At 43.9% G+C, this 14,082-nt stretch overlaps 1 protein-coding gene across 1 annotated transcript in view; it reads left to right on the forward strand.

The window, feature by feature from the left end:
- galnt2 (UDP-N-acetyl-alpha-D-galactosamine:polypeptide N-acetylgalactosaminyltransferase 2) overlaps positions 1 to 14,082 on the forward strand; it is a 57,984-nt gene that overhangs the window by 21,214 nt on the left and 22,688 nt on the right. Inside the window, exon 2 of the mRNA XM_071909414.2 lies at positions 9,796 to 9,883. Within this exon, the coding sequence (XP_071765515.1) occupies positions 9,796 to 9,883 (88 nt within the window). The remainder of the gene's footprint in view (positions 1 to 9,795; positions 9,884 to 14,082) is intronic.

The following is a 14,082-nucleotide window of genomic DNA, read 5'->3' on the forward strand; positions in this document are numbered from 1 at the left end:
AAAATGTCAAGCTAGTGACAGAGGGAGGAAATGGAGGTGAGGAGGAGAGGTGAAGAGGAGATGAGGGTCGATCGGAGGAGGAGGCGGCATACGGCAGGGAGAGGTGAGGTGGAGGTGGGGGGGGGACAGGAAGAGAGGAGGAGATGGGGAGGAGATGTCACGAAATGACAAGATGTGGAGAGGCGAGTGGAGGAGAGGGGAGCGGAGGAGGTGAGATACATTAAAACGAGTTGAAGTTAGGAGAAATTAAAAGGTGGGGGAGTGAAAAGTCCATTGATGTAACTTGACAGTTTGATTCCACTGTTCGCTGCTTCAGAGGCACAAACACACAGTCAGTAACAGCATGTTGAACTCCCAGACTTCAACACCGCATCGCTGGAAATCTCTGGTGGGAGGCAAAACAAAAAGACTGCAAACAGTAGGTCCTCCCTCTGTGTCCTTCTGTTATCCTCCATCCCCCATCTCCCTCTCCCTCTCTCTCCCTCTCTCCCTCTCCCTCTCTCTCCCTCTCCCTCTCTCTCTCTCTCTCTCTCCCTCCCTCTCTCCCCCTCTCTCCCTCTCCCTCTCTCTCTCTCTCTCTCTCCCTCTCTCTCCCTCTCTCCCTCTCCCTCTCCCTGCGTGTGGTAACATCCCAGTTGCAGCTGTTTTTAAAACTAGTTTTCAGCAACAAGCTCCTTTTGGCTCCTTTAATCCTTTCATGTTGAGCTACTGCCTGAAGACTCTCTCACTGTGTGTGTGTGTGTGTGTGTGGCCGGAGGACACAGAGCTGTGATTAAAGAGGAGGAAAAAAAACGTGAGTTGTTCTAGATTCTTTCTTCTCCTGGATAAACAACTCTGAGCGCTAGCCAGACAGGACAGCATCACCGCGGGGAGCCTGAACTGGGGATATTAACACGGTCCCAGTGTGAACGGAGCGCGCTCACTCAGTCTCTCGCCGTTAAACACGTCACATGTTTGTGCAATATACAGTATGTACCACATGCCCATTTCTGCTTCTCTGGCATCATACTGAGGGTTATGCAGCAGACAGAGATGCTTTGGCTGAGGAAACTGTGGTGGTGGGTTGCACACGGTTTTTTCTAACTTGATTGCTTTTTTCAAGTAAACACCGCTTTAGCTGTGTAGAGGAAGGACCACTCTGTTCTTGGATTTCAGTTCCAGCTTTTCCAGCGATAAGACAAATGTGTTCAATTCATAGGTCTTGTAGGCTTCTACTGAATTACCGCCATAAAGAAAATAATATAAACATTTAAGTCCAGATTTGCTAAAACCTTTAGTGGGTACCATAACCTTTGCAATGTTCAAAGTCAGCAGTAAGACTTGTGATAAGTGCGAGACAATTTGCTTGACCAATCGGGAGTTATGCATTGCGTGATTAATTCATTCATATTCATGTCATTGGTTTTGCACGTTAAAAGTTTTTGCACCCGTGAAATGCTTCAGCAGATCAGGGCCTTGGAGAGAGTGAGCTTTGTTCTTTTTCTTCAGACAAATGACTTTGTGGTGAAGCATAAGCTGAGCTTTTGTCTCCTCCTCATTCCTCCTCTTAAGCGAAGCAAGTTTTTCTTCTTTTGTTGGTTAACGCCGGTTTTTATTCTTGTTTTTGTGATGTTTAGCAGCAGTGCGAGTTCACTCCTCGGTCGAGTCAAGCGAAGTTAAAAGCAGCCTAACACCAGGCTTTGGGCGGTGATGAAATCTCTGTCTCCATCTATCCTTGACCTTAAAGGAGCATCTTATTAATATTTTATGCCAGTTGTAACTGCAGCTGATTCCTCCAGAAACATTTCTGCTATGAATGTAGGTAGGCTGATGTGATTTTTTTGCTATATTTTCCATTTACATTTTAGGCATTTAGCAGACGCGCTTTTCTCGAGCAACTCGCTGTCAGTGCAACAGTAGAATAAGCTTAAATTCCTAGATCACCAACATTACAAACAACCAGTAGAAAGGAATGATGTGTACATTTTATTTTCATTTTTCTAAGCAATTTGAGTGAGTAGAGAGGAGGGGATGTGATTCAGTGGGGGAAAAGGTGATGTGAGGTACTAGTTTAAAAGATTAGTTTTCACTAGAGATGGGACGATACATCGAAATTCAATATATCGCAATACAAAAATGTGACAATACATATCTTGGGTCAGATGAATGAATGGTGATATTAGCTACATTTTATTCTGCTAGTAATCACAAGTGAGACGGCTTGCCCATCACGATTTCACAAGCTCTCCACAGAAATTATTATTTGCACTTTGTAATGACATTTTTTAATTGTTGTTTAGATTCTAGCAACCCAGTGCCTTTGCTAGAAAGATTTGTGGCTCAGAAATAAACAAAATAAATAACTCTGCATGTACATACTTTGTTGTCATTGAACTTTTATTTATTACATCGTGTCGTGATTGTATCGAATCGTGAACCCCATATTGTCTATCGAATCGTATTGTGTTCCCTAGTTTTCACCGTGCCATGATGGAAGACAGGCAAGTGACTCTGTTGTTCTGACTCAAGAGGGAAGGTCATTCTTTTTACTTTTTTGACATTTATTTAACCAGGCAGGTCAGTTTTAAACAACTTCTCTCATTTAAAGTGATGGTCAGGCAAAAGAACGGCTGTAACGTTTTGTTCTGCGTGCAGGAAGAGCGTGGCACCAACACTGCCAGGGTTGGGGGTCCTGAAGGTCAGAGGTGGAGCTCAGTAGGGGGTCAGTGCCTTGCTCATGGACACCTCAGCAGGACAGGTGCTTGCTGTCACAGGGGTTTGAACCTGGCCTTCTGGTTGAAGGATGTTCCCTGTAATCACCAACGTCACCAACTGCTGCCTACGCTTCCCTTTGGATGAAAGTGTCCACCAAATGGCATTTGTTACATAAAACAATATACTGACTAGAAAGCGAACAATATCTTTTTGGGTGATGCTTTTTTTTCATTGACCTTTAACAAAACAAGGATTATATCACTTCAGAACCAACTAAATATAACTCCTGACTGTTTGAGGTGTGTGGGAGGTGATGTGTGTAGAATCTCTCCTGAAGTTCTTTAAAAGTTGACCTGTTTAGTGTTTTCTCCAAATATGCTCTTGTTACATGAGTAGTGATGACAAGCCTCAGCACTATATTAAACTGTATCCTGTCCTCCCCCTGAGCTGCTGTCCATCAGCATATTTCATTACTTCCCCTCCCCACTGCTTCTGAAGCATGCTGCACCAGTCTGCTGGAGGGATTCTGCAGTGAATTAAGCCCACAGAACAAATCGCATCATTGGCGCTACTTTTTGTATTGGAAACAGGCATGGATTTTGCTAGCTTTAGACTCTGCCAACAAAACCAATTTTTGTTTGATTTTGAATTAATTGCAGTTAATAAGAAAATGCCATACATGGCACCATGACATGCATTTAATCAGCAATGGATCAGGGGTAAACGTCTTCCCTTCGGGCATTTTTCCTCTCTTTTTTTCAAATGGCAAATGTTATAATATTGTCTGTATGTACCCTTGGTGTGTGTGTGTGTGTGTGTGTGTGTGTGTGTGTGTGTGTGTCGGCATGTTACACATGTGTGTGTGTCTGTGCTTATGTTTGTGCATGTTCCTGATTCCATGCATGCCCGTGTGTGTGTGTGTGTGTGTGTCGGCATGTTACACGTGTGTGTGTGTCTGTGCTTATGTTTGTGCATGTTCCTAATTCCGTGCATGCCCGTGTGTGTGTGCACATTTATGTCATTAAAGTGCTATGTGTGTTTGGCTGCATGCATGTATGCGAGCATACACTGTCTGGGAATGTGTGTGTGGTGTGTTGGTGAACTCTGGCTCTTAGCTGTGTTAATCTATCAGTGGATGTAGATGTGATCAGATTACTGTGGATTATACTCTGACTATTAGAGGCTGGGCGAAGACTAGATATCACACACACACACACACACACTCACAGGCAAACTGCAGATAAGCACACATAAAGTATGCATGTACCCAAACTGGCACACTTGTGGGCACGGACACACACACACATACACACATACACACACAAACACAGACAAATATGAGCACGCACACTTGTGTATGCACACGCATTTGCTTGTTCTGGTGTTGGTTTAACTCCACCCCATTACCAAAGAAGCAGGTGTGAGAGTTCTGCAGCTAAAGGCTTGAGTCCTTCACATGACAGAGGAATAAAATACTGCGCTGTGTGTTCGGACTGCCAAGTGCCCCTAAGAATTAACTTCAAGTATGAATTGACTGAAATTTGAATATTAATGATACATTTTACTGGGTGCAGTGAATGGACAATACGTTCTAAACAGATAGATTCTATCCGGAGTTGATTAACAGTGTGCGAAAGATTTGACTTGGCATTCTGCTGAATCTTTACTTTTACTGAGGGGAATCCAAGTATCTTCCCAACATCAGTTGGAGGAGTTAGGAGGAGTAGTAATCTCTTCATCAGGCTGGGTGTTCTCTGCCATGATGCCGCTAGCAAACGTGAGTGTGCTAACAACAAACTAGCGAGCTAGAAGAAGAGACTGTGAGATCGACAGAATGAGAGTCTATGGAGCCGAGGCATGAGGAGCAAGTGATGTGTTCAGTTCAATCGGATCTAAAAAAAAAACAAAAGAAAAGAAAAAGAAACTGCTGTTTTTGATGTATTCGACATGTTCGACAGATTGGGTCTTGAATTCGTTGTGTTGTGTGTTCATTGGTTCATTAGTTTAGTTGGCACCCAAAGGTGCTGTGTCAGATGAGGGAGCGCTCCCTGGGTTAGCAGGTAAGACCTACACCATGTTCTTGTCACGTTGTCTCTCTCCCATTTTTTTTCCCTCTGTCACACTGTGCTGCAAAATGTCACAAAAATGCCTGAAATAGTCATTCCTTTCTTAAAGAAAATAAATCCTTAATCACACTGTGTACAGTACGGTGTGTGATGCTGCCCTACATAAACAAACAACAAAGCATTGAAATAAACACACACCGCAGGGACTTATACACCCAAGAGAGTTGTTAGGTGGCTCAAACCAGGAAAACAAAGCAACCGCAATGGGGGGAAAAAATCATAAAAAGGCAGATCAAACAAGGCACAAAGATATCAAAACAAAAAGAACTAAACTATAAAAACACGTTTCTTAAACGATTCCTTAAACAAAAGGTTTTATAAGAAAATGTACCTAAGTTAGGTTAAGTTGTCAATCCAACATTATTGTGTCTCCAGGGATCATTTGTAAAGTGAAGTCAGCTCTTCTGTTGCTGACTCTCCATCGACCGCTGTGGACAGAGACCGGCTTTACACCACAGTGACAGACAGGGTTCAACTATCCAGCCACTCTGCTTCCTTCTCTTCCTCTCAATGAGCTTAGGATGTGTGTGTGTGTGTGTGTGTGTGTGTGTGTGTGTGTGTGTGTGCGCGCGCATGTGTGTGTGTGTGTGTGTGTTTGAAATTCAATGTGTGTAAAGTGTGTCTTTTTGCCTCTATGTGTCACGACCATCTGTCAAATGGCACACTAACCAAGCGCCTGCCAAACTGACACAGCAGAGGAGAGCAAGGGAGGGAGAGACAGAAAGAGAGAGAGAGAAACAGAAAGAGAGAGACAGAAAGAGGGAGAGAGAGGGAGGGAGAGACAGAAAGAGAGAGAGAAAAACAGAAAGAGAGAGAGAAAAACAGAAAGAGAGAGAGAGAGGGAGGGAGAGACAGAAAGAGAGAGACGGAAAGAGGGAGGGAGAGACAGAGGGGCAAGGAGGGAGAGGGGGAAAGAGAATGACAGGGAAATATAGAGGAAGAGAAAAGAGAAATGATAGAGTGCTATGAGGGTAGAAGATAAGAATTTATGAGAGATTTAATGTTTGATGTTTCAGCCATCTCACTTTGTGACCTGTGTGTGTGTCTCTCTCTGTGTGTGTGTGTGTGTATGTGTGTGTGTGTGTGTGTGTTATATTCAGTGAATTTGGTCCAGTGATGTCCCATCTCCGCATCTTCAGTCGACCTTGAGTAACCACTTCCTGGTTTTAGCTCATATCTTCCCTTCAGAACCCGAGAGAGAAGACTGAAAATCCTTCAGGGTTTCACAAAGTGGATGTTGGCTAAAAAAAGATACTGCACTATTCTCTGGTGTTAGTTTAATTTAAAACGATATAACCCAAAATGAAGAAGCCCCTGAACACGACTGCACCTTGTTAACAATAGCTGGCCAGTCCTGAAGATTGGACACCCTGCTCTGTTCTCTATTATTAATATTTCTGGCTCTAGCTGGTGCGCTGAATTGGATTGAGGTGTTTGTGTGTGTGTGTGTGTGTGTGTGTGTGTGTGTGTGTGCGCACTTTATGAATGTTAGTCGTGTCTAGAGGAGAGGAAAAGATTGGCTGAGGCCATTTTCACTAAAAGGTTTTCAAAGCCTTTCATATGATTTATATGAGATATAAAAATAGCTTTCCAACATCTGCTCTGTAGTTATCCTTTCAAATCATATTTCTTTCATTGATAAGTCATATTTATAGCTGCTATTTGTTGATAAATCATACATATTGGATCTTAAAGCCCTGCATTGCTATCATTATCCCCTAATGCCTTCTGTCTTGGTGGTATCTGTGATGGACTGCACTTCCCATAAATCACTGGGGTGTGTAGTCAGGAAGCAGGCAGAACAATGCTGCAGCTGTCTCTTTGCTTTTACTTTCTCCCCCATCTTTCTTCTCTTGTTTTCTCTCTCTTAACCTTTTTTCATTTTCTTATATTTCTCTTTGTCCATTTGCTCTTGTTTCCATCTCAGCTATCCTTGTCTCTCATCCTCTCATCACTCCTCCTCTCACTTTATCCTCCTCTCCTGTCTGTTGTGTAATTTTTGGCTCCTCACCTCCTTAAAATTATGCTTTCTTTCTGTTGAAACAAGTAAAAATAACATTACCAGTCAGACATGAGAAACACAGTGCATTACTGAGCATGTTAAATGATTCTTGGAACAAAATCTGATGTTTTGTTTGGCTGCATTTTTACACAGGTGAGCTAATGGCATTTTGACAAAAAGTTGGTTTTCAGGGGAAGCAGGGGAAAATGGGTCACTGGTCTTTTTCCAGCTCTGCTGTGCTGAGGGTATATGAGTACATACTCGTGATTTTTGTTGTTATAGTCTATGCTTGTCAGGCAAGTCAGCTGTTCTCCCTCTGAATCTAATAAGTTAATTACCTGTCATTCAAACATGGGAAAAGTTACAACTTGACAAATCTGTGAAAATGGATGTAAACATTACAGCAGCAAAGGCAATCCTGAAAAATTGATTTTCAAAGGTTTGATGAGGTGTTCATGCAGCTTCTAGATAAGGCAGCAGTAATACATATGCTGTCTGTTTTGGGGAATATTAGAACGTAAGCAGATTGCCTTGATATTAGAAACTTTGCACTAGCGTTGGTAAATAGTGTACATCCTCCTATCACTTTTGGTCAGCAGATTTCACAGTTAGACCCTGTTAAACACAGCTTTGGTCTCAAATCAACTCAAAGTAGGGAGTTTGGGATTTTTTAGGGTTTTACAGTCAAGGTTGTCAAGCCAGCCTGCCTTCACTATAAAGCACTGTGGGAGACCCCGTGTGTGTTGCACTAGGCTACATTTTAAATGACCAAATATCAAGGTAATTTTAATTGCCAAAACTTTAGCAAGGGAATTTCCACTGGCATTCCCCAATGTATCCGTCCTGTTGCCCAACCCTGCTTTGCTCTATAGATGTTGCACATGATGCTGCACATGAGCACAGATGCGTTGGTTAGGCCCGTTCTCATGGGAGGCAGAATTTTCCACAACACTGTTTCTAGAGTGGGACTGAGTTGTGATGTGTGATGCAGCCAGGCGTGTCAAGAGCCAGCTGACAGTTTGGGGATGTGGGGGGGGGGCAGGTGAGGACACAAGAGAGATGTGACCAACTTGATCTGAGAGAGAGAGAGAGAGAGAGAGAGAGAGAGAGAAATTAAGAGATGGACGGAGACCTTGGCTGACTTAGGTAGTTCATGTTAGGTAGTTAAGTCGCTTTGTCTGTCTGTCCATCCTGTGTGCTTCTCTGTCTGTCTGTCTGTCTGTCTGTCTGTCTGTCTGTCTGTCTGTCTGTGCTGGAGGTGGGTGTATACAACAAAGGCGAACTTGCCCAAAATCACACCACAGTTGAACATGTTGGCACATACAAATGTGTGTATTCTTGCTGCGGCTTTGTGCTGCATGCTTACTGACACTCCACGCCAGTGTGGATGCATGTAAAGAGGTAACCGTTTTTAATCCCTAGTGTAATCTCAGGTTTATAATCCCTGCTTGATCGGTCACCAAACCAAACCTTGAAAGTGATAGTCTTTGTAATATTCTACGATGAGTAATGGCCTTTGTGTGTGCACACTCAGCTGTCTTGAATATTTACATAGAAGTTCCTTTTGTGTCGTCTAAGATGTGTGAATTGGACAATCACACCTTGTTCCAGTCACTGGAAAAATGGTTGCAGTTGAAGAACAGATTGACCTGCTCTGCACAACAGATGAATGGACAGGCTGGCTGATAGGTGTGATGGAGGACAATCACTGAAAACAACAGCAGTTGCTTTGCTATATAAAGACAAATGCATTGCAAAATGCACAAAACACCAAAAACAAACAAACAAAGAAAGACAGATCAAACTGCCCAAAGTGGTGTGAAGATACTTTTTTCCGCCAGACCAAACACTTCTCTCTGGAGTATGAGCTGGCCATTAAATAGTGTTTCGCTCCACCTGGCTGCCATGGTAATCGCTTATGTCACTCCCTCTCTCATGTCAGTCCCTTGGTCGCCTTATGGAGGCAGAGAAAACAGATCAATACAGCGTTTTGGAGAAAGACCGACGGTGAAAAGGAAAAAAAAGACTGCACACCAGAACTGGAGAGAAAATAAGAAAGTTAGACAATGATTTTCTAAATCCAAGGGCAGCGATCTGGACAGGGACTGAATGGCGCTAATAGCCAAACCTCTCACTGTATTGATCCACTCATTATGGACGGTCGGATAGATGGACAGACAGAAGAATGGCTGGATCGTCTATCCATCCGCGTTAATGGTGAGGGCATGAATATACTGTGTTTCTGAATGTAATGATCAGCTCAATAGGGATGGATTGGTGGGTGGATGAATTGATGAATGGACAGGTGAAAAAATGAAAGAACAGATGAGTGAGTGAATGAAAGAATGGATGACGGAAGGACTGTGTAAGTGGACGGATGAATGGACAGGATGCATTTATGAACGAGTTGTAGCTCTTCGCTAGAAAACAGCTTTGATTACTGAACCTCATTTTGGGTTGGGTTAAATTTCTCAGTCGCTTAGTCTGACTCTGGTTCTGGTTCAATTTTGATAAAGTTGTTATTAGGGATTTTCTATCATGAGTTTCTGGTTTTTATCGGATATGGAGCTGACAAAATGTTACTTTCTCCGTGGGGTTCGGATGTAAATTTAGGTGCAGGTTGCTGTGCTTTTCACACCTGATTCAAGCCTCGGCATCATGATGTTTAGAGAATCAGGTCTCAGTCTGTGTCGCATGTCGGCTTCCCTCTCTCCCACATTTCTCCTGACACTCTTCACTGTATGGTGTTGTGTTGTGTAGAGCTGAAACGCTATAAATATAATCTTCAATAAAAAAGGATTCTGCCTTGGACAAGATACATCAGCCCGCCTGTCTGCTGCTCTGACTCTGCTGATATATTCAAGTGAGTCCTGTCTGCTGGGATTCAGGATCACCTGTGTGTCTATATTAATGTGTGTGTGTGTGTGTGTGTGTGTATATGGTATGTCTTACCGTGTGTTGTGTTTCTTTCAGGATGAATGGGGCTCCAGCGACTCGTCCAGTAGAAACCAGGCTCACAGCTCTGACGACAAGACACACAGTCTGGAGACTCTGCCGCCAGGTGGGAAGGCTCACTACCCATAATGCACCACAACCACACTGCCCATAATTACATGACTGTATGGTGACATTAGGTAGGAAAGTGCACCACTTGTCATCCACCACAACCACGGTACACATAATTCACCAGGGAGAGAGAGAGAGACTGTAAGGATAATATAAGGCAATACTATTTTTTAAAAGAAACTAATGTTTTATATCTTGCTGCTTAAAACCAAACTATCAAACAGACCTTGTGCCATATCCAAAGCGCAGGATGTTGACCCATATCTTCCCCAGAGGAGCGCGGGTCTGGAGAGTGTTCAATATCTCATTGTTTCCCCCTCAATGCTTGTGATTGTGCTGAGGGAACGGCAGGCCAAATGAATCCCAGCCGTAAAGCATGGGAACAGCAGAGCAACACACTGTACACCACAGTCACATATCCAGAAAGAATGCCACACCATTTTTCTCTTTTCTTTTTTTTTTTGACATGTATTTTTATTGAAAAGCGCAGATCAAAAATTCAGTGGCAAATTTTTTACAGATTTTAAGTTAATAGAACATGAAAATCCTCAGTCTTCCTAACAATGATTGATAGATAGATAGATAGATAGATAGATACATAGATACATAGATACATAGATAGATACCAGAAAGACCATTGGATTAGGAGAAGGCCGACAAACTGTCACTTGAAATGGGTAAATACAATTATAATTACTATTTCCTTGCCTGATTGTGAAAATCTAACAGAAAATGTACAGAAAATGGGTCTAGGAAAAGATGGGGGGACATTTTGAAAGCTGCAATATTTTAATTCTAAAATTCAAAACAGCTGTCAGTTGACTGTGGCTTGGCCTTTCTAGTGTTAACAAAAGTTTACATCTACATATGTCGGTTTAGAGTATGTGGGACATCAAAGCTCTACGTCACTCTACAGGCTAGTATTACCAATTTGACTCTGCTAGTGTACAGTATCTTACTGAGCCTATACCTTCCATTACATGGGGAGGCCACGGCAACACGATACAGCCAGTAATCTGATCCAAAATGAAAAAGTTCCAGTCTAAAACATGCAGCTGCCGAAGCCACTAATTTATCCAGAATAATTCGGGGATCCATTTTAATCTTCCCGCAACCCAACTATGCGTCCCCACCCAGAGCCGGAGAAACATTGTTGCAGAGAACAGTCCAGCAGAGAGTTTAGAGCCGAGGAGGGAAGTGACAGGAGAGAGAGAGTAGCTGATGGTCTCTGTGTCCAAGCAGGCATTTCACATTCAACACTTCTCCTCAGCCCGGCTCAAAGTCCAGCCGCTCCTTCACAAGCCCTCAGTGCACACTCTCTTATCTGATCCACCACTTGAAATGGAATCCAATTCGATTGTTCAAGTGGGGGTGTTTCAACTTCAGGGTGACTTTACATCCAGGGTATATCACACAATGTCACCCGTGTTCCACAAACACACACACAGAGACAGCAGAGAATAGGAGAGGGGAGATGGAGAGTGGAGAAGATATGAGAGGAGGGAAAGGTAAGGAGGAGGAGAGAGGAGGAGAGGCAGTGAAGTGAAAAAGGAAGAGAGGAGAGGAGGGATGAGACAAGGAGATGGGGTGAGAAAAGGGTGAACAGATGGATGAAGAAGTGATAGAATAGGGCGGAGAGGAAGGAGAGGTAGAATGGAGGAGGAGGAGCTGAGTACGGCAGAGGTGTGTGAATGCCCTTTTAATTTTTTTCTAACCTTTATTTGTCCGGGGGAAGTGGACTGAGAACGCCTGCTCTTTTCCAGCAACACTCGGCTTCACACTCTCACACTTTACTTCACACTCTCACACACACTTGCCCACCTGGGAGCTGCGCAGTACGACCGCGGTCTGCCGCTGTCGGCCCGTAAGAAGCTCTCCACTGCAGAAGTTTGGGGTTGGGTGCCTTGCTCGAGGGCACATTCATGGTAGTTGTTGAGGGAGGGGAGAGTGTTACTCACTTTACCAAACCACATTTTCCCAGCTGGTCCTGGGATTCAGACCTCCTCATGGTTGTGTTGATTTGTCCACACAGTGCATGCTGAAGAGTTAGCATAGAGCACTGGAGTGACTGATCTACCGGGGACACATGGATGATTTTGGAGTCTGTGGTCTCACAACGTAGCAGTTGACCAACGGGCCAATCTCCCAAAACCTTGGCGCATTCCTTTAAATTGAATTATGTCCACTTCGGCATTTTAATTGGATATTTTTCGAGCGGTGGATCGAATAAGACCTTGGTGCGCATCGAGCTTTCGAGGCCCGTTCCGTGCTGGCAGGTGGGGGGTTCATGGTTCGGGACAGACCAAGGCTGCGGTGCTGAATGCGAGGGCCGACCCTGCCAGTTGCCATCACTTGCAAATACATGACAGTGTCAGGAGGGGTTTCCAGAAAATGTTTCAACAAACAAAAAAACAACCAGTCAGCAGCTGCGGGTGGAGACAGCTCAGGGACGAGCGGGGCCGAAGGAGAATGAGAATGTGAAAGCAACAGACAGGCAGGCAGGCAGACAGACAGGCAGACAGGCAGACAGACAGGCAGACAGGCAGACAGGCAGACAGACAGGCAGACAGACAGGCAGGCAGTCAGACAGACAGACAGGCAGGCAGGCAGTCAGACAGGCAGGCAGACAGGCAGGCAGTCAGACAGACAGGCAGACAGACAGACAGGCAGGCAGTCAGACAGACAGACAGACAGACAGACAGACAGGCAGGCAGTCAGACAGACAGACAGGCCGCACCGTGCAGAACAGCATCGCGACACACAACAGCTCGCTACTCCTCGTCTCAGCAGTCTATCGCAGCAGACAAACACCCGGTAGTAGATGGGTGCACCTACTCAGCTGGCTTCAGGGTGTGATCCCAAATGTCAAACGGATGAGTAATCACAGGGAGAGAGTGGACAGTTAATCTGCCTGGAGTCATCCACCATTTGTAATCCGGGGAAGAGGAGGGTTAAAGGAGAAACTCTACAGTAAAGGTTCTCTCTTGAAGTCCCAATGAAGCTGCACTTTGAGAGCACCTTACTTCCTTAATGTGATGTATTTCCTGCTGAAACAGGATATTAGGGCAGGACATAACGCAGGGAAAGATCATTCAGAAGTGTAAACCAATGGGAAATCAGTTAGGGAGAGAAAGGCAGTTTTATATCAAGAGAGGGGCGGGTTGTTCAAAAATCTGTGATTGTTTTATTGGTTTGAATTTTTATGTTGCCTCTAGTCACCACTAAAGATTTTCAGTTTTCCTGGAAGTAAAAGTAATACAATTTTAATATAATTGTATAAAATACAAAAAATACAAGAAAATAAATGCTTTGTCATCTTCTTGGAATAAATTGTCAAATAGGTGTATGGTATGATGGTTAGAATGAGTTAAAAAGGCAAAGAAGTCATTCCAGTGTGACTTTAAAGGAGAGAGGGGCCACAAAGCTAGAGTGATGCCTCCGGTTTTGTTCTAGTTATTCAAACTACATTCCTGCGTGTGTGTGTGTGTGTGTGTGTGTGTGTGTGTGTGTGTGTGTGTGTGTGTGTGTGTGTGTGTGTCTGCGAGAGTGTGGAAGACAGAGCTAGAGACTTGTGAAGTTGAAACATTAATTTCAACACATTAATTACTGGCTGCCACTAAACATGGATATCAGCAAGGACATCACACACACTGACACATTCAGCAGTGTCTCGGAGGCACTATTATAGTCACAGACAGATCATCGCAAGCTTGGGCTAATTAGCATGCCAGACACATTCACACACTCCGAGGCTAGATACATGCACACACTCACTGTCTCCTCCCGTCTCCCTCTCTCTGTCTGTCATGCACATCCATACTGAGAGATAGTGTAATCTTACACTGCCATATGCTTAACACGAGTCATTAGCATAGCAGCTGCACCCAGCTAATTAGCTGCATTGTTATCCGTGTGTGTGTGTGTGTGTGTGTGTGTGTGTTGGTGTCTCGGTAGTCAGTGACAAACTGTGAAATTAAACATGACAACATTCTCTGTTTAGTGCGCAATAATCTAGCTAATCTAGCCAGACAGACACAACGTGCTCTGTGTGTGTGTGTGTGTGTGTGTGTGTGTGTGTGTGTGTTTGTTTGATAGTGTTTTTCATTCTCAGTGTCTTTCAATAAACATATTCTGTTTTCTGAACTCATAGATCAGGCTACAGTAAATTAGTGAATTAATAAGGTCAGCATGATT

Source organism: Centroberyx gerrardi, chromosome 1 (genome assembly GCF_048128805.1).
Source record: "Centroberyx gerrardi isolate f3 chromosome 1, fCenGer3.hap1.cur.20231027, whole genome shotgun sequence".
In the NCBI taxonomy this organism is placed as follows: domain Eukaryota; kingdom Metazoa; phylum Chordata; class Actinopteri; order Beryciformes; family Berycidae; genus Centroberyx; species Centroberyx gerrardi.